This window comes from Colias philodice, chromosome 14, assembly GCF_061535455.1.
Source record: "Colias philodice isolate Cphi_HAF_F1 chromosome 14, ilColPhil1 Martin Lab GWU primary, whole genome shotgun sequence".
Lineage (NCBI taxonomy): Eukaryota > Metazoa > Arthropoda > Insecta > Lepidoptera > Pieridae > Colias > Colias philodice.
The window spans coordinates 2,619,263-2,642,440 of NC_143099.1; the positions used below are offsets into that span (position 1 = coordinate 2,619,263).

Genomic DNA, 23,178 nt, shown 5'->3' on the forward strand with positions numbered 1-23,178 from the left:
TCAACACTTCAAGTTAATCAAACTTATTTTAGCGTTCGCTTTATTATTTTAGCGATAGATATTTTTTGCTATCAGATTTTCGAAAATTTATTTTAATATTATTTTTAATCGTCGTTCATTGTTCGATATAGTTATCAGTTATCACATAATCGCTATTTTACATATCAACATAATTATAACATAATTATATTTCCACTACAATATACAGGCCGCCATTTAAAGCATTTTCATTCATTTAGTATACACCACAATTGAAAATGTCAGTCTCAATTCTACACGCACATTATAAGGCTTTCCTAAAAGAAAGCTAACCTATATAAAGAGCTCAATCAATCCTAAAAACATAATCATATTTCGAACCCCGCCCTCACCTTTCAACAAAATAGAGACATATCGTAATTCTTTCTGTAATGGACGCTAAGTGGTCCGGCGCAGATCTATACGATCTACAGGCTGATATATGTCTAGATCCAAGATCATTACTGCTAACACGTGTGGCTTTCCAGTGGCAGATGAACAACTTTGTACGTCATTTGGGTCAACTATATTATGTATATGTGAGAATATATTATGCCTATGTATTGTGTATGTGTAGGTAATTCTTTTTGAGTTTGAAGTATAGCTAAATGGATTTTTATTTTGCACTATCGATCGATCTTTACATTATTATACTATTTAAGGCTTTTTTCATCATATGGCCATGAAACCTAATTTTTTCAGGTCGGTACTTGAAATAAAGAATAAAGTAAGCGGAACGGCTTTAAATGTTAGTTTTTTCGCATATACCGCTTCTACGGCAGGTTATATATTATGTATTCTAAGGTCATACAAAAAGTTTACCTTTAAAGTATAGGTAAAAAGATATAAAAAGAGAAGTAACAAAGATATAATTAATTATCAAACTCAAACATAAACTCATAGGTTAAATTAATTATCATTAAATTTTTTAATTCTACCAAAATATTGACAAACATGCCTTTAAAAACGTACTAAACATCAAAGACCCGAACTATAAAATCGGGCAGAATACCTCTATAAAGCTCAAACGAGAATAAAAAATTTTACAGTCAAATAAAATCTCCAAAGCGAAACGACACATTTGAAACAAACAAGTAATAATATACATATTAATTACATATTAATATGTAATGAAATAAATTGTTGGTGACAAAGTTAATTCTTACTTTCGTAATAATTTTAAAATGATAAATGAGTATTAAATCAAAAACATGTATCTAATGATATTTCATTCTTGTAGCGAAAAGATAATAATATAGTATAATATAATTTGAACTTCAAAAACGATATATTTATCGTTAAGAGCACGTATCTTTAACTTAATCAGAAAATTTATTTACAAAAAGGCAATGATTTCTTTTTTAATTCGACACACCTTTCCATGTGCCTAAAACCATCTTAAACTCTTTGGTTTTTAATCCTTATAATATAAGGAACAGTAATAGGCTAAATTCCCACGTCTCATATAAATATAGGACAAGGATCATGACATAAGCTCAGTGCTAAGGCTATCATAATCACGATATATTTGCTACCATGCTACGTGCGTATTATTTCGTACGTGCGTTAGATGCTGTGATATATTGTGATTGAACAAAGATAATGGATATATTACGGTATTTTGTACGCCTACGAATCTCCTTTTAGGCGGTTGACGAAAAAGTGTTAAAGGATGTTCAATTTCATTAAAACATTTTTCGTGTAAGTGCAATTAGCTTTCCTCTTTATCTTGTTTGATTACCTTGCCTTACTATTGTGAGCACGTATATTAAAACAAAAGAAAGTACCGCTAACAAATTAGAATCATATTTATAGTTCCCAGAGATACTAGAATATACGTATAGACTTACTACTTCCACACTATTAAATGATCAAATCCTACACCACACTATAATACACTACATTGAAACCTTTGCAAACTTTACAGTGACTCAAAACCTACGCCTACATTGCTTCTCCAGTTACGATTAGATTATTAGTTTAACAATGTGACAAAGCAATTGTCACTAACTAATTTCTACCGGTTTACGCGAGACTTCTCTCTCGCATTGAATTATGAAATCTGTCCACCTCTGTGCAATGGACCATACGTACTCGAATGTAATCTCTTAATAACACTTTTACTACGACCGGTTCAAATATGATTCTAATCGTTTAATTGTATGAACGACTTTGTATTTTATTACAGTTTTTATACTGTATCGCTTTAATGAAATAACCGTGCAGAATTAACAAGCCTTTTATCGTTAGAATCGTAAACCTATTAACGCTTAATTATAAGCTTAGTATTTTTTATCTATACAGAATTCAGAGTATTCCATTAGCAATATTGCAATTATTTTTATATGCATACTGTAGAAAAGAGCTGTGACTTTAAATTATAATTATAATTTATAGTTGTAGCATTATTGATGGTATTGAGAAAGCACAACTTATCAATAATAAATAGGCACCAAGTGTCAAGTGATGTACCTAAACAAATCGTTGCTACCTCAAAACAGTGTTTTAGGAAGTGCCAACGATTGTGTATAAAGAGTAGTACTATAAAGAGCAGTACCCACTGGTGCAAAAATAGTGCCAAATATCTACTGAATGATAAAAACTCATAGGCCGCATCTTTGCTAGAAAGCTATATTGACATAGGTCATTCTCCGTGTCAGTCTCAGTGTTTAAGAATTAGCACAATATCCCAAGGAGAAAACTGCATAATTTATATTATGCTTACCATATAATTGCTAATCAATGCATTCTTACGTGTGACATCTTCGTTAAGATAAACATATTCAAGTCCCGAGTAAGAAATAGTGCAGAATGCTTACTGTAAAATTGCTCACCGATGCCCGCGCGGGGCGCGGCGCGGGCGGGCTCCGACAGCGCCAGCACCGCCAGTGTCCACCACCATGACATCACAACCACACCTGGAACAAGATCATTATGGAATTATAGCACATACTGTATTTAATAATTTAATAGAGCTTAAAATTCGTTTTGGAGAGATTTGAAGGCAGATTTCTTATATTTTAAACTCGAATCTTGAAGTTAGATAAACTTTCGAGACGAAATAAGCGCAGAATATAGACTGAAATCTGTCTCAGGAGAAAATTACTATGTACCTATCTCTAGGTTCTATAATATATTTGTAAAAGCCGTTTATTAGAAACGTAATGTAAGTAGTTAGTACCCTTTTAACCTCACGTTTAGTCACAATCCCAATCGACACGTGCTCTACAAGCAATTACAGATAACCAGCGAACACCTAGATTTATTCCCACTTATTCAAATGCCTATATTTCCTAACCCACTTTACATATCGGGTATTTCGCTATTAGAGCTGATAAAGTGGCTAGCACCTGCGAATGGTGAATACTTACGGTGTGATAAGCTCGGATTTATTTTACATAACTGGGTCACAGTAAGTGGGTGAAAACATTGATAGTAGATTCTTGATAATGAGTTTAAAAGTACTTTACGCTTACCGTAGTACCATTGTTTAGTGCAATTTTATTAGTGTAATGTTAGTTTATTATCTGTTAACTTCTGTTCAATTACATATTGATGTTGTAAATGCGAAAGTCTGTTTGTTAAGATCAATTTGCGCTACAGCAGAGCAATTACAGAAACAAACAACATTTTAAAGTAAGCCTATTTACTATATAGATCACTTTGTATATAGTTAGTCTTCTGCGACTCAAAAATTAACCTTATTAATTAATATGTATTATAGACAACAGTGAAATAGTATAAATTCTAGGTACATATAAATCATCAAAACTTATGTGTTACAAAAACATACGATAATTATCGTATCGAATATCGATGCAAACATACTTAAATTACAATAACCAAAGTTCGATAATAATAGGTCCATCATACCAAACAATCGAATAACTTACAAACGTGCCAAAGAAGACGACGAAGCTTCAAAAAACATACTAAAACTTGGGTAAAGTATATTACAAATGTCAAAGCTGGTTCGGCCAAAAACCTATTTCCTTTTGAATATTCTCCAGAAGTTTTCGAAACTGTATAAGAGAAATAAGATTATTCCACGACGGAGTTTCCCAATTCAATTTCAGTGCTCCTATGATTTGAAATTTATAAGCTATAAAATTGTTTTATAACTTCATAGAGAAGCCTTAACAATTTGGCGCAAGCAATCCCATTTACAGTGTTTGAAAGAAAAGTATTTAACAACTAATATAAAACAATATTTTTTATATGTAAGCCAAAACACAATATTTATAGAACAATATGTAAACCGAAGAAATAAGTCATTACTACAGTTTTTTGATTGTTATCGAAATGAATATTTAATGCGTAAGTATGTACTTTAAAATTAAGCTCCTAATAATGAACTGTGTTCAAATTTTCTGATTAATCATTTAATTAAAAATGTTGAGTATATCTGGCTTCAGGCTATTTAAGAGAATCAATATTGAATACAAACTGGTAACATTTTTATAAATATAAACTTTTACAAGGGTGAATTAATGTTTTGGTTATCACCACAGTTTCAGAATGTCGCCTAATGAAAATTATTTGATGATTTTAATAGAAGGACTCTTTAGGCAATTGAAGCAGAAAAAAAAATGTATTATAACAGAAACCTTTTAACGTTCAAAATATCTCTTTTTATACAGGACATAAAGACGTTACAGGGAAAATTGTTACAAAAAATGGTCTCTAATGAACAAAGGGACAAAGTTTTTCCTTTTACTGGAGATCAAAGTACCGTCAGATTGAAACGTGTTTCGCCTTAGTACCCCAAACTTTGGCAATCCAAAACTCATGGGTATAATCGAATAATAGACTGGGGTAGAAGCCTTTAAAAATAATGAAAAGATAAAAAAAATCGCAGTCGGATGAAACCCATTAGAAGAGGAGGGTAACATGATGAAAATAAAAGGAAAAATAAATTACGGTCAATCCGAGTTCGGGAAGTGGGAGGGGGGAGCTTTTAAGAGAAAAAAATGGTTTCTCTCGATTTCCGACAAAACTACAAGTCCTACAGAAAAAAGTTCAATGGTAAAGTTGTAGGTAATTAAAAGTTCTACAACTTTTGTAATCACAATTTTTTCACATAACCTCAAAATTTAGGTGAAAAATTCAAAAAACCAAGTTTTTGGTCTTTTATTTTTATCTACTTCAAAATTTATTGTTTTTCTACGAAATTTGGTGAAAACTTACTTTATTATGTCCCAAATACACTGTAATTTATTTGATTGAAAATATTTATTTTTTCGCCTTATTTTGAATTAATACCAAAAAAACAACCTAATTTTCAATCGAAAAGTCACCCGTCAAAATATCAGCTTTTTTCAAAAACTGGGGGTGCTTTTTATTCATTGAAATCTCTACTTTCATCTGGTGTAAAAAAAAATAAACACCACCATAGTAAATGTTCTCAGGAAATGCATACAAACAGTGTGATAATGAGCTTTTACTAAATCAGGAACACTTCTCGAACTCTATATCTTCTCTTGTATCGGCTTTTCGGTAATATTTCAAAAGAAAAATAATTATCTGTTCTAAGTTTAATATTTTACAGCATATTCAAAAGCAAAATGATGTCGATAAAAACATTTCAGGTAGTTCGAGAAGTGTGCCTGATTTAGTAAAAGCTAATTTTCACACTGTTTGTATGCATTTCCTGAGAACATTTACTATGGTGGTGTTTATTTTTCTTTACACCATATAAAAGTAGAGATTTCAATGAATAAAAGGCACCCCAAGTTTTTGAAAAAAGCTGATATTTTGACGGGTGACTTTTCGATTGAAAATTAGGTTGTTTTTTTGGTATTAATTCAAAATAAGGCGAAAAAATAAATATTTTCAATCAAATAAATTACAGTGTATTTGGGACATAATAAAGTAAGTTTTCACCAAATTTCGTAGAAAAACAATAAATTTTGAAGTAGATAAAAATAAAAAACCAAAAACTTGGTTTTTTGAATTTTTCACCTAAATTTTGAGGTTATGTGAAAAAATTGTTAATACAAAAGTTGTAGATCCTTTTATTACCTACAACTTTTCCATTGAACATTTTTCCGTAGGACTTGTAGTTTTGTCGGAAATTGAGAGAGACCATTTTTTTCTCTTTAAAGCTCCCCCCTCCCACTTCCCGAACTCGGATTGACCGTAATTTATTTTTCCTTACATTTTTATCATATTCCCCTCCTTTTCTAATGGGTTTCATCCGACTGCGATTTTTTTTTGTTTCAAAAATTATCTACTCTAGTCTATAAGGCTTTTACTTAACTTAAAATGGATATAAAGTTTCATCTTTATAATTAATTTTAATCTCAACTCTTTGTTCCCGAACTTCAAATAACAAAAATCTAACATTAATTCCTTTTTAAGTCGCTAAGTTGCTTATTCTTAAAAATATAATCACAGATAAACCATTTTATCACTATCCAGTAATGTAATAAACAGTAATCCCAACTATAAATAATAAACATCTAAAAACAGAAATCGAAATCTACAGAGTCTTTACGCCGTCAACACCACGCCGCTTTTCATTATCATAAAATACACATGAAATGTTTAAAAAGATTTTCCGCTCAGTCACATCGCATTACCTGTCTCGTAATAAAGGTGAAAGTATAAAGATTTCATCACGAGTGAGAGATGTCGTTTTACATACGCAAAGTACGTGTTTCAACGTATTGTAATAAGATACCAATAAAAAATTGGAAGCCTCCGAAACAAGCGGATAGGTTGTAAAAAATAAAACCCATCATGGTTTTTGGTGCACACCATGAATAAATTGTATCGAACGGTACCTATACTTGTTGTAACGACCCAAATTATAAGTTTTTTGCAGAAAATGATTGTATTCTTGGCACCTTGCTCTTTCCATAAAAACGCCCTTTTCATCCAAATAAATAAATATGTGCATTTTTTTATTATTAAATTTCTAATCAGTATTGGGAGTATAATCTTCTGATGGTTTACATAACGTGTATTACCATAGAAAATTACTTTGTAAATTTCTCAATAATTACCATATAAATCTTAACAGTACTCTATTTTTTATCTATGTTAAGTTACCTATTTTCATATTCATAGCCGCACATCTCTTGTAAGCCGATCAAACGTCAATAAGGATTTTATTGGGCAATTCAAATAGACGGCACCCAATAAATAAAACGTAGACATTCACTTGAGACTAAATTGAATTTTTATTTACGCGTCTACATATTTTATAGAACATAAACTATATTCAAAATATATGAAATTTTATACTTGTCACTATAAAAAATGCATAAAATGAAAGTGATATATGATACAGTTTTTAGTACCTCGATGGACAGATAAATCTAAGTTAATATATTTCACATGGAAATAATTTATATTGTCTAACTTTATTTATGTCGTGATTAAATATTGCGTGTTTTGTTATGGTCACAATTATATTTTCGTAGAAAGTACGTCTCACGTGTGTCATCAAATATGATATAACACGAGTCTATTTAAAGTCGTTAAAATGTACTATAATGTGACAACAACACCTGTTAATTCAGTGAAATAAACCATAAACGTATACTAACGTCCCTTTTATTACTTTGTTAATAGTTCTAAAACAGAGGATCCAGTGTATTTATTCTGTCCCTTCTCAAACACAAACTCCTGTTTACTCAAAACTTTCGAAGCGTTCCATGAATGGCACACATCAGATTAGCTCGTCAAACGCCGAGGTCAAAAGCTAGTGTACATTAACGTTGAATTAACGTCATAAAGGCTAGCTGTGTCTATTGGGCCCTTTGCACACGTGTTATTAGGTAGAACCTTTAATTTTATTTAATTTTTAAGTAATAGGAATGCTGTGATGGAGTCACTATTTATTTTTTATTTTTTACAATACACTACCAATAATAAGTTAGATCAGGTAGATAATATCTGATATTAACAAAAACTTATGCCATAGAAAGTTGTTAAAAAAATTAATGCAATTGAATTTATAAGACTATTATATTTCTAAGCTTATATAACATCAATACCTGAAACTTCGGATGCTGTCAACTCCAAAACTTTCTTGAAATTGAAACCACAAACACAAACTAAAAAAAACTCTAGACAGTTATACCTAAAAGTTATTAAATTTTTAAAATACTTTGTCTTGGATACGTTTTTCAGATCAGTTTCAGATCTCAAGAAAGAACTACACATTGAATAATGTATTCACTATTCATTCAGATTATTCTATACTAGTATTCAATAAATAGATATATTACAATAAATATAGTATCGTAGCATGCGCAAAGCCTAACTCATCAGCCGGCCGGACAGGCGTGCGAACTAATCAAGTTATCTGCAAGTATTATTATTAAGGTGAAATTGTAAAGAATCACGCTTCCCCATACTATACAGTATACAATATCGCTATGACTATTTCTAATGATCCTTGGGGCTATACCTAACTCTAAGTGACTTATGTATTCTAATCTTAACAGCATCTTCTAATTAAGATTGAGTTAAAGTTGTAATATGCAATTACACTTCAAACTCAAACTACTAAATTACTAAAAGTATCTTACATCTTATGACTTTTCCACGTGCAAATCAGGAGAGTAATTAATAAACAAATTCATTAAAGAGTACCTAATATAAAGCATGGAACGTGAAGAACAAAAACATTCAAAATAAACAAAAAGTACAAAGCTATGTTTTATTCATTCTCATACTTAACACAGCAAATCGACAATAGATCGTTAGCTGTATCACTAAACAAAACATTTTCAGATATCAAAATGAATAATTTAAACACGAAGTTTTAGTTCGCTATAAATAATGTACCGATTAAATTTGCCTTTCAGAATGATACATCAAAGAGAAATACAGAAAGTGATTTTCAAAGCTTAATTATCAGACGTACAACGCTCATTACGCGGCAATCAAGTATAAATTGATTGAGCCTACAAATGAAATCACGCAGTCATCGGCTGCAGATATCAATCAACCACAAATACAGGCAATAATCCATCATTGAATGGAAAACGAAGTGGAAAATTGTAGCGTCACACGTGTGAGCGTTTAATATAATACTTACAAAAGTCTTGTTCTTAGCCCATCTTGGTAAGGCGCATCTTTGTAATGTTCTGATTAAACTTACGCGTAATATTGTAATTAATTCTTCGTTTTCTTGTAGATGCGGGTTATCTGTGCTACATTTGTATATGACAAACTCAAAATTTTTGAAAATACTTTCACTATATAGCGATAATTCCTATTTGTATCTCGGTTCAAGGAGAACGCAGGGCCAGTGCGTATCTAGTAGGTATCTAAATATTAAAACTGCTTTAAAACTTACTAGCCTATTAAACCTACTAATCTATCTTCAAACTCAATCCTACCCTATCGCAAAATTAACTAACTTCTCAAATCTATGCAAAATCAGCTAACTTCTGCAATCTATAACCTACGTCGCTACTAAATTTCCTGTTCACAGATTAAGTTTTATGATTCAATACGCTATAGAAGCTACATAGAATTTAATCAATCGTGTAAATAGGTACATTACCTTCTACTCGTCTATATATATATAAATATAAAAATGAAACCCGTTTTCCTTGGTCACGGCATCACGCGTGAAGGGGGAACCTATTTCGATAATTCCTTTTTTATAATATTCCTTGAATTACCAGGATGGTTCTTATGGAGAGAAAACGTAAACATGTACCACGGGCGAAGCCGGGGCGGACCGCTAGTTTACCATAAAAATGGCTCTATTGTGTTATTGGTGTCAACACGTTTTTGCTTTCATCGGTATAATCTCGCATTAATTAAAACACCGTTATTCTGTGAAGCTAATGATTATTACGCTTATTTCATAGCAACCTCTGATAGGGCCATTAAAACAAAACGGTAGCGAATTGCTACTATTATGAATAAAAAGATCTGTTACGGTATCTAACGTTTTTGAGACAGAGATTTTTTGCCTCGTTGTGTTTAAGTTCATGTTGTTTTACCATATTTAATTTATAAGATTGTCTAACTGTTTCTAAATGAAATATGTAACGTAATAATCTGTAATTACCTTTAAAATAAATGCTATACTTAACCGCTTCTATTTTATTATTTTCCACTACATTGTAGGTAGCTTTTTGTTATTTCCTATATAAAGTTTTATTTGTGAGCTATAAAATATAAAAGCTTGAAAACTTTAATACAACATGCGTCGAACTTAAAACTAAGAAATTGTGAAAAATGGTGTCACTACTCACTATGGCGATTATCAAAGGAAATACAGCAGCACTTTATTTTAAAACAAAAGGACATTTCAGTAAGAACTTCTAAGCTTAAGAGCTTTCAAAGTTCGTAGAAGAATAAGTTTGAGGGTAAAGGTATTATTTTACTGAAATAAAAATGGTCGTTACGATACATACTTTGTACTTTCAAACTCCAACAAAAACCTTCTCTTTTTTCGTCTTTATAATAGTCTTCAAGGTACCTCCTATTTTTGAATACTGTTTCGTCAAGCAAAGGTGGCAGGGAAATCTAGAGATCATGAAAGAGATAGAGGAATAAACTTTGTTTCCATATTGTAATTGTAGCTAAAAATGTCATTTTATTATCAACTGTAATATCAAAAAAATGATATTCTTATATATAAAATTCTCGTGTCACAATGTTAGTCTGCATACTCCTCCGAAACGGGTGGACCGATTCTCATGAAATTTTCTGTGCATATCGGGTAAGTCTGAGAATCGGCCAGCATCTATTTTTCATATGTACCACGGGCGAAGCCGGGGCGGACCGCTAGTTCTTTTATAAATAAATGAATCCTCACACCAGCTTTAAAAGCCCAATCCATTTGCAGGTGCTAATAGGCAGTGGCGTGCATTCCATAAAGACATAAAGACACTGCCTACCCTACCATTTACCAAACTCTGATCAATATTTAATATGCATAAATGAAATTCACAGCGTCATTAAATTTTATTAATTGCGCAACGTAGTTATGAAATAAAAATATATTTCAAATATATTTTAGATCCATCTATCGGTATTTTGGTAGCATTATTATCTAATTTCTATAACACCGGCTCGGCTCAAGTCACTATTCATGCGCTGCACTAGCGCCGCCACAGGACCCAGTACGTCACGGGACGGCAAAGACACAAACTATCCGTGTCTAAGTTTATATATGTGTGCTCTGCGTGTCTACGCATATTTTATATGTGTGCGTGCCTATAAACACGGCACACTGATGTAATAAAACCACGCACACAAACACACAAGGTAGGCAGTGTCTTTTTACGAAGATATACGAATTTGGTACGAACCGAATTCGGAACTACATCGAAAGTCGAAACTGAAGTTGAATATGCGACCAATTTAAGAAGTGTGATAATGTATACAATTTTGTAGCGGTAAAGACCATCTGCAAATAGTATCATTATTCGTTTGTTTTGTTTTGGAAATAACAAACGTTTACTTTGAGGTTAAATTTGTTTTTTGAGAAAATTAATAATGTTTACTACGACAATTTGCAAGTGAAGTGTTTTGAGAGTAACTAAATAGATTATGTATATCATCAGTGTATTTTGTAAGATAATAAGGCATACCTAATTTAACGAAAAATTCTTATTTTTGTTTTATGAATAAACTTTTATCAAACAGAGAGTGATAGGAAAAAGGCCGATCTATAAATGGATCTATACCGGAATTTGTAATACACAAAGGTAAAGTTAATCATTAATTACATAATATAGAATACTAGTTAGGAATTAGGATATCATACCTACTTTGACAATTATTTTATAGATAATAATGATTCCATTATTTTGCGGAAATACTATGTATCTCCAATCAAATATCAGTACTGCAATATGAAATAATTTGGAAAATCCAAAAGTGCACGCCTCATAATTTTTTTTTAATAAATATTTATTAATTATTATTTTTGTTTATTTAATAACAATTAAACCACATCGAATCAGACCCTGAAAAATGAAAGGGTTCTATTCCTGAGCATACTCAAGCGTAAGAGAAAAAAAAGACTCGATTAGTAAAGTATTTCGGTCGCTATCGTGTTAACAAGAAAAAGGATCCGCACATACAGACACACGGACGTCCAAGACAGAACTTTTTTAAACTGTTTTTTAACTAGTTTAAATAACAAAAATGACATCAAAAATATCATGAACGTTAAAAATAGTGTTTTTTCTTAATAATATGTGTGTGTATGTATTATCTTACAAGTGCAATGTATGATACATAAAGACATTTTAAGTTTGAAAAATCAGATGTTTTGCGCGAAGTGACAGTAGGTAGTACCCACCTCAACGCTTCGCTTATGAGGCGTGCAATATTAGTTTTTATGACTTAATATCATTACAATATTTCTGCCTACCCTGTCCAAAAACTCTGTGCACGCCCCTGCTAATAGGGTCACCGCACCGATAGAACCAACAACTCTATTACGTATAATCCACTTAGATACAAAGTCGGCATTAAATGTTACAACCCAATAAAATATAGCGCTCCACCGCTTTCGCTTTTATAGCCTGAATTACCAAACGTTTTAAGATATAACTATTGCTAATATGAAAGTGTAGCAAGTTTATTTATGACATTGTACACGTGTTTTTACTTTATATACTGACTTCAAATAAGGTACAAGGTTCGTAGTATTTAATACTATTTCATTCCATAGGTATAGATACATAAAATTCTCGTGTTACAATGTTAGTCTGCATACTCCTCTGAAACGGGTGGACCGATTCTCATGAAATTTTCTGTGCATATCGGGTAAGTCTGAGAATCGGCCAACATCTATTTTTCATATGTACCACGGGCGAAGCCGGGGCGGACCGCTAGTTTCAGTATAAGTACCTACTGTATGCATTTCTCAGAAAAACTACCGATCACAATTCAATATACAATCTACTTGTTAACTCAACTGTATTAAAATAGCATAATTTTTCTCAAAATTGTTATATTGATTATTCTATTCTAGTGTTTGATTTCAATGAACTTTTAATCGATTTAAAATGCGATTTTTTTCATGTTTAACTGATACACACTGATACTTTAACTACGGTTGCTTTAACTGGTATACGATTCAAAAATCGTATTTGTCCTCATTTTAAAAGAATTTAATATTGAAATTCTTAAAAGTTTATAAATCTAGACTTATATTTGCATAATATTAGCATAGATTGTTTTTATTCATTAAATGACTTCCAAAAACATTTTTAAGGAATGCAGATAACACATATTATATAGCAACTGGTTGCTATATAATATGCTCCTTTGTATTAAAAAATGTATAATGTCTTCATCAATTTAGACTATTAATTCATATTATTTAAATAATAATCTACAAACTAAACATAAGTAGGATATAAAGATTTATATACACATAATGTTTATCTTTATATATAATTTATCACAAATGATTTGTTAAAATAAAACTTTATTGATATCCATTTTATAAAAACCAGTTTCGCACCCTCATTTTATTTTGTCAATTTATTTTCAAAAGAAAACTTACATATTACACTTACTTATTACATACGGTGGCCTGGAAGAGATCGCTACCTAGCGATACGGCCACCGTTTGTACACATTATTTCCTATTAGCTGTACTTTATGTGTCTCTATTTCTTTTGTGTGTGCAATAAATAATTAAATAAATAAATAAGAAAAAAAACGTTCATATTGTTAATTAACCAATTAAATTAATTAAATCATTACTTTGAAATGAGTTAAAGTTGGTTTGTGTGATTTATATTTTATAGATATACTCTCTCTCATTATTGGATTTAAATTAAAGTACTTTAGAGCTTTCACATTTTTTTGGGATGAGATTCAATTTAAATAAAATGTAACTTAAACAATTATAAATACTTACTATAATAATGCTGTTTAAAATCCTTTACACAGTTTCCTAACCACCAAATTGCCAATTGGATTATCGGTTAACGTATCCGTCTAATATTTTTATTTTCATCGCACGATACATACAGGATACAGATTCACCATGAACTTAATTTTCCAAAACAGAAAATCGATTCCCTTACATTCTGTAACTAATTATTCAATTATCGTACTACTACATATTATACTGATTAAAAATTTTACCGCATCATTTATTAAACGGCCAATCAGCCAGAAGTTCGTCCGTTCGACATTTGAATTTGTAAATTCGATATTGAAAGTCGATCAACGAAATGAATTTGTCCTTTCGGCGACGTGTGTAAACAACTTCAGTGTTTACATCTTCACCAAAAACTGGACACAAAGTAAACATTTGGTAAATATTTTGACGCGTAAATTTGAATTTGTAAATTCGATATTGAAAGTCGATCGACAAAATAAATTCGTCCTTTCCGCGACGTGTGTAAACTTCAGTTTTGACATCTCCACCAAAAATTGGTCACAAAGTAAACATTTCGACAATATTTTGACGCGTAAATTTGAACCGCTTTCTCGTCAGATGATTGACGTCGCCGCATCAATGGGGTCCGCTTTCCCCGTGTGTTGACAAATGTGTTTGTTTGTGTGTCACCGCGATCACGATGTTGGATAATACAAAAATCGAGCAAACCCTATTTCAAGTATAAAAGGAAGGACTTGAGGAAAATGGTAAGCCTACATTGTCGAGATTTTCATTGTTATTTAATAGCCTTTGTCCATCGATAAAGCAGCGAACAATTATTACAATCTTCAATCTTCAGGACTAGCATTAGAAATAAAAATCTTTAAAAATCTTCTTGTGCTACCTTTTCGGGCTGGCCACGGACACCGGCGGCGCGACCGACGGCGCGACGGGCGGCGCGGCAAGTCGCGCGGCGCGGTAAGCATGCCACGGGCAGTTGCGTTCGCCGCCGCGACCAGTGTAGACGAGGAGACGAGATAGCTTTATCAAAGTTAGCTCGACGTTGTTTGGAGAGTAGCAGCTTTTTTGCTCAAGATTTAATGTTTGGAAGATATAGTGGAGTACACGAATTAAATAGAAATCGTGTTACAGACGGAGAATTCCACCAAAAATATGAAAAATATAGGCATGATGAAAAATTATGTTGCGGGTGGCTAGACTTCCAAATAGCTGGTCTAGCTAGAATTTCTACAATAAAAGCTTCCGTCTCCATTTTCGCGAAAAAAAAACAAACTATTTTAAATTAAGTTCGCTCCGGGAGTAGTCGCCGCGTCTGCCGCTCGACTCCGTGGCCTGCGCCGTAATAACTCATACATTTGTTTCGATCGCTAGTCGTGCCGCGCGATTCGCTCGGGGAAATTCGCCGGTCGTCTCGCTGGTCGCCGCTGCGCGTGGCATGCCCAGTACATTTCCATACATTTGATTCATTCGCAAGACGCGCCGCCAGTCGCGCCGCGCGAATTTTCGCTATAGCGAATTGTCCGTGGCCAGCACGTTAGTTTCTTTCTTGTCAACGACATAATATAATTTATGGTGAAGTTATTTATTTTCTTTTCTTACTTATGGTTCCGTTAATTAGTATTACCGATTACCAAAGTAACTTGATCTCACACTTAAAATCAAATGTGTTAAGCCAGCTGGACAATTGTTATACCTAAGGACCCTTGAATAGGATAAGTTACTCGTAAAACAAAATGTTTATAAATACAAATAACACAACATATATAATAAATACATTTAAAAAAATATATATCCTTCAACTCTAGTACTCAACTTCATAGTCTATGAAATTATAACTTTGTTGTTCTTTTTACCCGTCATCACGTCAACTGCAAGCGAAGCGCGTTGACCCGAAAGCATTTCCGATAAAACAGCTTTGTGATATTTTTATAGCTTTTTATATACTGACCCAATCGGTCAAGGTTTATAGATAATGTCATAGGAAGGGTAGGTTTAAATAGACCATTAATATGACTATACATTTATAAGCCTATATTATTGGACTATTTTAATATTTTCTCCCCGTCTGATTTATATTTAAGCTGATTAGTGAAATAAGTTCTTAATTATTAATTATCTCATTCTAATTGATTTAACCGATTGATTCGTATTTATCTCCTTACTTTTAATTGTTCACTGGAATCCCGTGCAAGTAATGACATTCACGTTCATAATTATTGATTATCTGTATTGACAAATGACACGCGAGAGTTTATTGACACGGCCACAGAATAAATCTTTGCGAACGTCAATAAAATTCCCACAGACCATAAAAGAACAGTATCTATACATAGCCAGCTAAAGAAAGTTAATCTGACTGAACCCGTTCTAGGACTGTTAAAGCAATTAAAAGTTACACTATGAAAAACTAGAACCATTTAAGAGGAAACTTGAACCGAACTGGAAAGTGATTGAAATCTAATTTAAATATCTTCGGTAATGAACGGGTTTTAAGTGAAAATGAGTTTTATTCTCACATAATCATAGTGTTATTGAACTAAGAAGTGTCATTAACTCGCGGGGAAGCGGGAGATCGAATTTCATGATGTTTTCGTAATTTAGGTAGGTACACCTATAAAACGCGGTTAATATATTTTAATAACGTTACTAATTAGGGTTTGTATTGACATAACAATAACGCATATATTCATAATAATAAAAAATTTAGAAATTTTCGATATGATAATAATTTTATATACCACAAACACCATACAAACACTAATATTGAAATTGACATGATTAAATTAAAGCCCACTTTTCGTAAATATGAATAACTGCGGCTAACACTTTAGCTAAGGGTAATCAATGTAACCTTTTACCTTATCGATATAAAGCAAGCCAGTCGGATAATGTACTGCCTCATTAGGAGCGATACTTGAGTATAAAATATTACATTTTTAAATGCAATACCAATCGTTAAAAAATTAATTTGACTGCATTACTTAAGGCATTTCTCCATTAACATAATATAACCCGTGTACTATTTCAGTATATAATATTTAATTCAATGAAAAAAAATGTACGAACATAAAAGTAATAAAATCACATCAAAGATAACGGTTTCCGTAATAGAAAATGTTGCACCCGGTATTATTTTTTATGAATCCAACCATTTCTCACTATTAGACCGTATTTCAAAGATTAAATTCATACGTGCGCTACTAGTTGCCATATTTAGATAAACGGTGGACCATATTACATGGCGATATAAAACTTAGATCATAAATCGGACTGGATGGAGCTGTACCGCTAAATATTAATATGCAATTCGTCATAATCTGTCCATATTTGTTCCCACTGCAAGAAAACACCTATTTTATAGAAACCATAACGATTAAAGATTTAATTAAACATTACACATTAAATCATACATAATACAGCTAAAGAACGGGTTGGAAGCTATAACATGAAGTCAAAAAGGTTCTTTCTTGGACATGCCGCTTTCGTCATAATATTTTCATTGATGATGATGTAGATTATGTGCAGTTCAATTAAATTAAAATTTTATACCACCATTCCATCAGTTACAACATTCAAATTATAACTAGTTTATCCAAAGATAAGAACAAAACATTCCTGAGCGTTCCTTTGATCTAGCCCATAAAAGAGCCCTATAACATTTAATTACTGAAGAGTAATTTAGTTCCTCAAGCCATTTAATTCTGAGATGTTAAGACCTCAACTAAACCTTAACATACAGAAAATAAATCTAATCTGTCGATTGATTTTTCATTGAACAATAGTTATTTATAAAGTTTTAATTATTGTGTCATACTTATTTTCTTTTTTGTTTATATGCATCGATTTCATATACTTATTTGAAAGAAAAGTTAAAATATATTTTGTTATTCATATTTTAGGTCCAAATATTAGTTCCTTCCAGTAATTTTATATCTAGATGCGAAAACATACGTTTAGCGCGTAATAAGCTTGTAATACATCCACGTAATCATTTCATATCCACGATAACATTTTTTCACATCACACGATCGTACAGATATTTTCACGTATATTATACGATTAATAGAAATCTTATCAATTGGCATGCAGGTAGATGTTAGGACATAGGCATCCGCTAAGAAAGGATTTCCCGAAATTCTTGCGGGAACGGGGAAAAACGGGGATGCACGTACAAAGTCGTGGGCGGAAGCTAGTTTCATATAAAAGAAATAACGGCTCTTATGAACACGTTAGGTAACCTATCGTCAATTGGTTTATTTAGATACAATATTTATTAATACATAATTAAATGAATCCGTACGCTTATTAAATTTAATTTCTGGACATGATATATCAGCACTTTTGTTAACAAAAGTAGCTATGTATTATGTACATATTTTCATAAATACAAAAAGCAATTGAACCGTGGGAAGACAGATAATTCATAGTATGCAAGCAATTAAAGCTGTTATTTAGCTTTTAAACGCCATTTTGTTGTATACAATTATACGCTGATTACGTTTTCGGTATCAAGACTTTGCCGCGGAAACAAAGCGAAGTTTCTAAAAGATTTTTATCAGTAGAAAGTGAAATTAACTTATTTGGAGACCGTTCTATTTTCTATTAACTTTCTTGGGTAAACTAATTCGTGATCATCTTTATTTATTTGTTGTATTCATAATTTAATACCGACTGTAAACATGATCACAAAGACAATCATAATATTTAGTAGTAATTGTTTTAGGGCAAATGAGACAAACAGGTAAGTTTCACAGTTCCCAATTCCTTATACACTCGTAGTTATTAATCGAATCAATATGATCTCTATTATCAACACAGGTGCTGTATTACAACGTTTTATTTCCAGACAGATTACGCCGTGAATTGAACTGACTGGCAAATTAATATTATGATCACAACAATCAGCCATGGTTATTTCAATCATAATATGAATTTGCCAGTGAGTTCAATTCACAGCGTAAAGTGTCTGGAAATAAGAGGTCATTAATACGGCCCCAGATCGTTTTATGCTAACAAAATAATTGATATTATACCGGCATGAATGAATACAATATTCTAGAATAATAGAGAAGGATCCACTCTCCTTTATAAAACATGCATTCATTTATTAAATTTAAGATTAGTTTTTTAATCTGGTAAGAAGGATTTAGCTGCTTGCTGCTTAAATTGCGAAATATTTCGTAATTTATTAACAGATACAATTTTCAGAAATATTGTAACAAAGAGAAAGTATATAATTTCCCCGATTAAGCAATAAAGTGTCGATTTTATTACAAGTTTCGCAAGACTAGTATTACTGACTCAATTATATTATCATCGGCTGATATAGAAAGTTGTCTCGACTAATTATTTCCGAATTACTGGTTTACATTTAAAACGTATTACATTTTACAAATCCGTAAACATTTCTTTAAACTTTAAGTACCTAACATTTTATTTAAAAAGGTAGATCAAATTGTAATAAAGATAAATGTTTATATTAATTATGACATAAAGCTGTGGATTCATAGTTTTATTTGACGTTAAACAAAGTATTTAATCAACATTGTGTTTCATTTAAAAAGGCACTCATAAAAAACCATAACATAAATATTATGTTACAATTTTTGCAACTATTCCTATGTGATTTATCAAACTATAGTCCGTTGTTTTAGGTCAATTTCCCTTCATTTTGTAACTGTTAAATTACTAAAATAACAACGTTACTGGGTGAATATCTGAAGAATTCGCCATTGTTTACAAAGTCACTGAGTTAAGGGTAAATCTGCATAAACCGGTTAGATAGCTTGAGTTATGGTGAAACTTTTGGTGTGAAGATAAAAATTATGAGGTAGAGATAGATATTAGATGTAATTATATCCTTGACTAGCTTCCGCCCACGACTTTGTACGTGCATCCCCGTTTTTCCCCGTTCCCGCAAGAATTTCGGGAAATCCTTTCTTAGCGGATGCCTATGTCCTAACATCTACCTGCATGTCAAATTTCAGCCCGATACGTCCAGTGGTTTGGGCTGTGCGTTGATAGATCACTATATCAGTCACCTTTGAGTTTTATATATTATATAAATAAGGATAATAATTTGTAGAACTTAACAAAGTGGATTGTGATAAATAAGACGGAAATCAATACTTATTACATTGGATATGTAAAAAAAAGTTAAAGGTATTCTAATAGCAAGGCATAAATCTACAAAAAATTAAATTCAATCATTAATCATTCTTAATTCTTATATACCTATTTTAAACTAAGTATCTACAAAAGGCATATTAGAACGCACATACTTATTATATACATATCCATATGATAGCATATTATACGTGCATTATTTTCATCAAATTAGTCGCAAAAAAAATACGTCATTGGTAACGAAAAATCTATAAACTTATAAAGCAATTCGATTTTAAAAATTAACTGTTGTTTTAAAAGTTGTCAGCGATTGCTCTAAAAAATGATAAACGTATAAAAGATTTTTATCTAATAAACTAAAAGCCTGAAAGCGTGAAAATAAATGGATCTGGAGGTTTTCGCCTGAAACACTTAGATAATTAGTTTAAAGTGCTGAGCTTCGCTACTTAACGTCGATTTTCTACGAGACAGCCATAATAAGTCCATTGCTTGGCGCTTTTCTTGTGTAAAAATGTTGAGATTTCTGAAATAAATCCTTAAGCAATAAGCATTCCAATAAAATATTTTACCTTGAGAGAATGTACACAAATCAATTTATCACTTTAATTCTATGGAAATTAAATATTCACTACGATATCTGAAGAGGAATTTTTAAACTGATTTCAGTTTTACAACTTGCGAAAAAAATTGTCGGTTTTTTCCTCTTTATAGGATTATCACAGTATTTAAGATGAGAGAGATTTTATCGTATTCAAAAGTATTTAATAACATTAAAATTCTTAGGTACTAGAGTCTAGAGGTCATATTATTGAACCATTTTTTAAATAAAAAATAATACATCCAAATTGAACTACACAATTATTATTTATTTAATTTATAAGTTCAGTGTTCTCCATCAAGGCGATATTAAATGTGTACAGGCAAATGACGTTAAAAGCCTGCCATAAAGAGAGTGCGTGGGTTAAGTCGGCATAATTACCCGTCGTTTTGGTATAATAGCATCATCTGCGCTGCTTTTACATTTGACGACAAAATATATCATAATTCTTTCATAATTAGACACTCTACTCTGTATGGCTTCATATGAGATGCACACTTAATATAACAAATATTTAAATGTACAATGGGACTTAATTTTGATCATTTGGCAGCAAACATATTGAATATTATCACAGAATATTATCCTATAAGAATTTTTAATTTGTTAAATATAAATACACATTCGCATACAGAGCTTTGCTTCAGATAGTCAACTATTCAGGATTATAAAACACCACTTTACAGAAATTCGTATTTATAATTCTACTATGGGGCAGGGCTGCAGATATAGAAACTATATTTATATTACAGAAAAGAGCCATACGCTCTATATATAATTTACGTGCTCGGGACTCACTAAGAGATCTCTTTAAGAATATTGGTATCCTCACTGTACCATCACAGTATATATTTAATAATGTTTTACATGTACACAAAAACGCGGACTTACACACAAAAGTAGGAGATAGACACTGTTATGGCACAAGGAATAGAAATAAAATTGAAATGCCATTTTATAGGTTAACTAAAGTTAAAAATTCATTTATGGGCCAAGGTATACGTTTTTACAATAGAATTCCTCATAGTATTAAAGAGTTTAGTAGTGTTAAATTTAAAACTTATTTAAAAAATGTATTAGTTCAGAGAGCCTACTACAGCATTAAGGAATATATGGAAGATGAAAATCCATGGAGGGTTGTCGCGTAAGAATAACAGGACAGTTCTTTGGCATATTATGATAATATATAATATTATGTAGTTAGATGTAAGTAACATGTAATGTAAAATTATATTGTATATGGACATGACTTTAAAAGAGCAACTATGGAGTTTCTTGCCGGTTCTTCTCCATAGATACTGCTTTCCAAATCGGTGGTAAATTTAAAGAATGTAATGACGATTCAAAAGTGCTTCTGGAAGAAGTCTAATTGAATAAATGAATGTTTGAGTTTGAGTTTGAGTTTAATGTACATAATATAAATGTAGATTCCAATGGTCTTACAGTGAATACGTATAAATTACACAATTATAAATGAATATACCAATTGCTCTAAATCTTATTAAGTCTGCACAGAGCTAATGAAAGCACTATTTCGGGAATTCACTCTATATGGAAATTAACTGCATTCAATTCTCTTCCACAAATACAGTGCGATATTTTATGATATCATTCATATTACTCCGTATTTCGATCATAAACTCGTAGTCGGAAATTTGATTTATTGTAAAATGGACTGAATTTATATTCGTATCAATCATTCGACGGTATGGGTGAATACGTAACGTAATGTTATTAATATACTAGCTGTGCTCCGCGGTTTCACCCGCATTGCTACGATCCTGTTGGTCTAAGCGTGATGATATAGCCTATAGCCTTCCTCGATAAAAGGGCTATCTAACACCGAAAGAATTTTTCAAATCGAACCAGTAGTTCCTGAGATAAGCGCGTTCAAACAAACAAACAAACTCTTCAGCATTAAAATATTAGTGTAGAATGTAGATGAAGCCCTGATGAAGCATTACATTTCAATGGAGATATTGTAAATGCACCCCTAGTATTGTATTACGATACATTATCTAAAGCTTGCTACAAATATTGTATTTGTTAGTGTTAAAACAATATTGTATAAACTTTAATCTGGTTTGAAAACGAAAACTGCAAAAGTTTTTAACGGCTCCTCATTGGTACAATTTGGTAATATTTTGTTGTTTAAAATGATGAATCAAATTGTTTCATAGCTGAATAATAATAGAAGTTAGTTTAGTTTGAGTTTCCATTGTGTTTGATTATCAAACTTCCGAATAAATTCCGCTCATCATATTTTAGACTCATATGAATAGTCAAGTTTTGATATAAGTGGCAACAATTTTCCCAGTCTACCAAATTAATTTGTTTATTATTAAATAAAGACTTATTATAAGTAGTTAATTACCTTTTCACACACACCATATTATGTGTGACATTCGAGGAAATTTGTATACGTAGTATATTATTATTAGTCTGTGAAGGAAATTAATGGACTAATACTTTAATAAAAATGGTCTTCATGAAACTATTCTGTTTTAAATATAACCGTTTTATACAAATAGTGACTTCAATAAGAACTGAGATAGATATAATAAACACTAGTTTAACTTAATTTTAA

The 23,178-nt window shown here is 31.5% G+C and overlaps 1 protein-coding gene across 2 annotated transcripts in view; it reads right to left on the bottom strand.

The window, feature by feature from the left end:
* Nucleotides 1-23,178, bottom strand: part of LOC149482688 (uncharacterized) — a 99,148-nt gene that overhangs the window by 37,141 nt on the left and 38,829 nt on the right. The window contains exon 3 of one of the 2 annotated variants that reach the window (XM_089703280.1): nt 2,853-2,936. In XM_089703280.1, the coding sequence (XP_089559406.1) occupies nt 2,853-2,936 (84 nt within the window). Of the gene's footprint in view, nt 1-2,837; nt 2,937-23,178 lie in introns of both variants that reach the window. The other variant, XM_089703279.1, reaches the window with a different exon arrangement.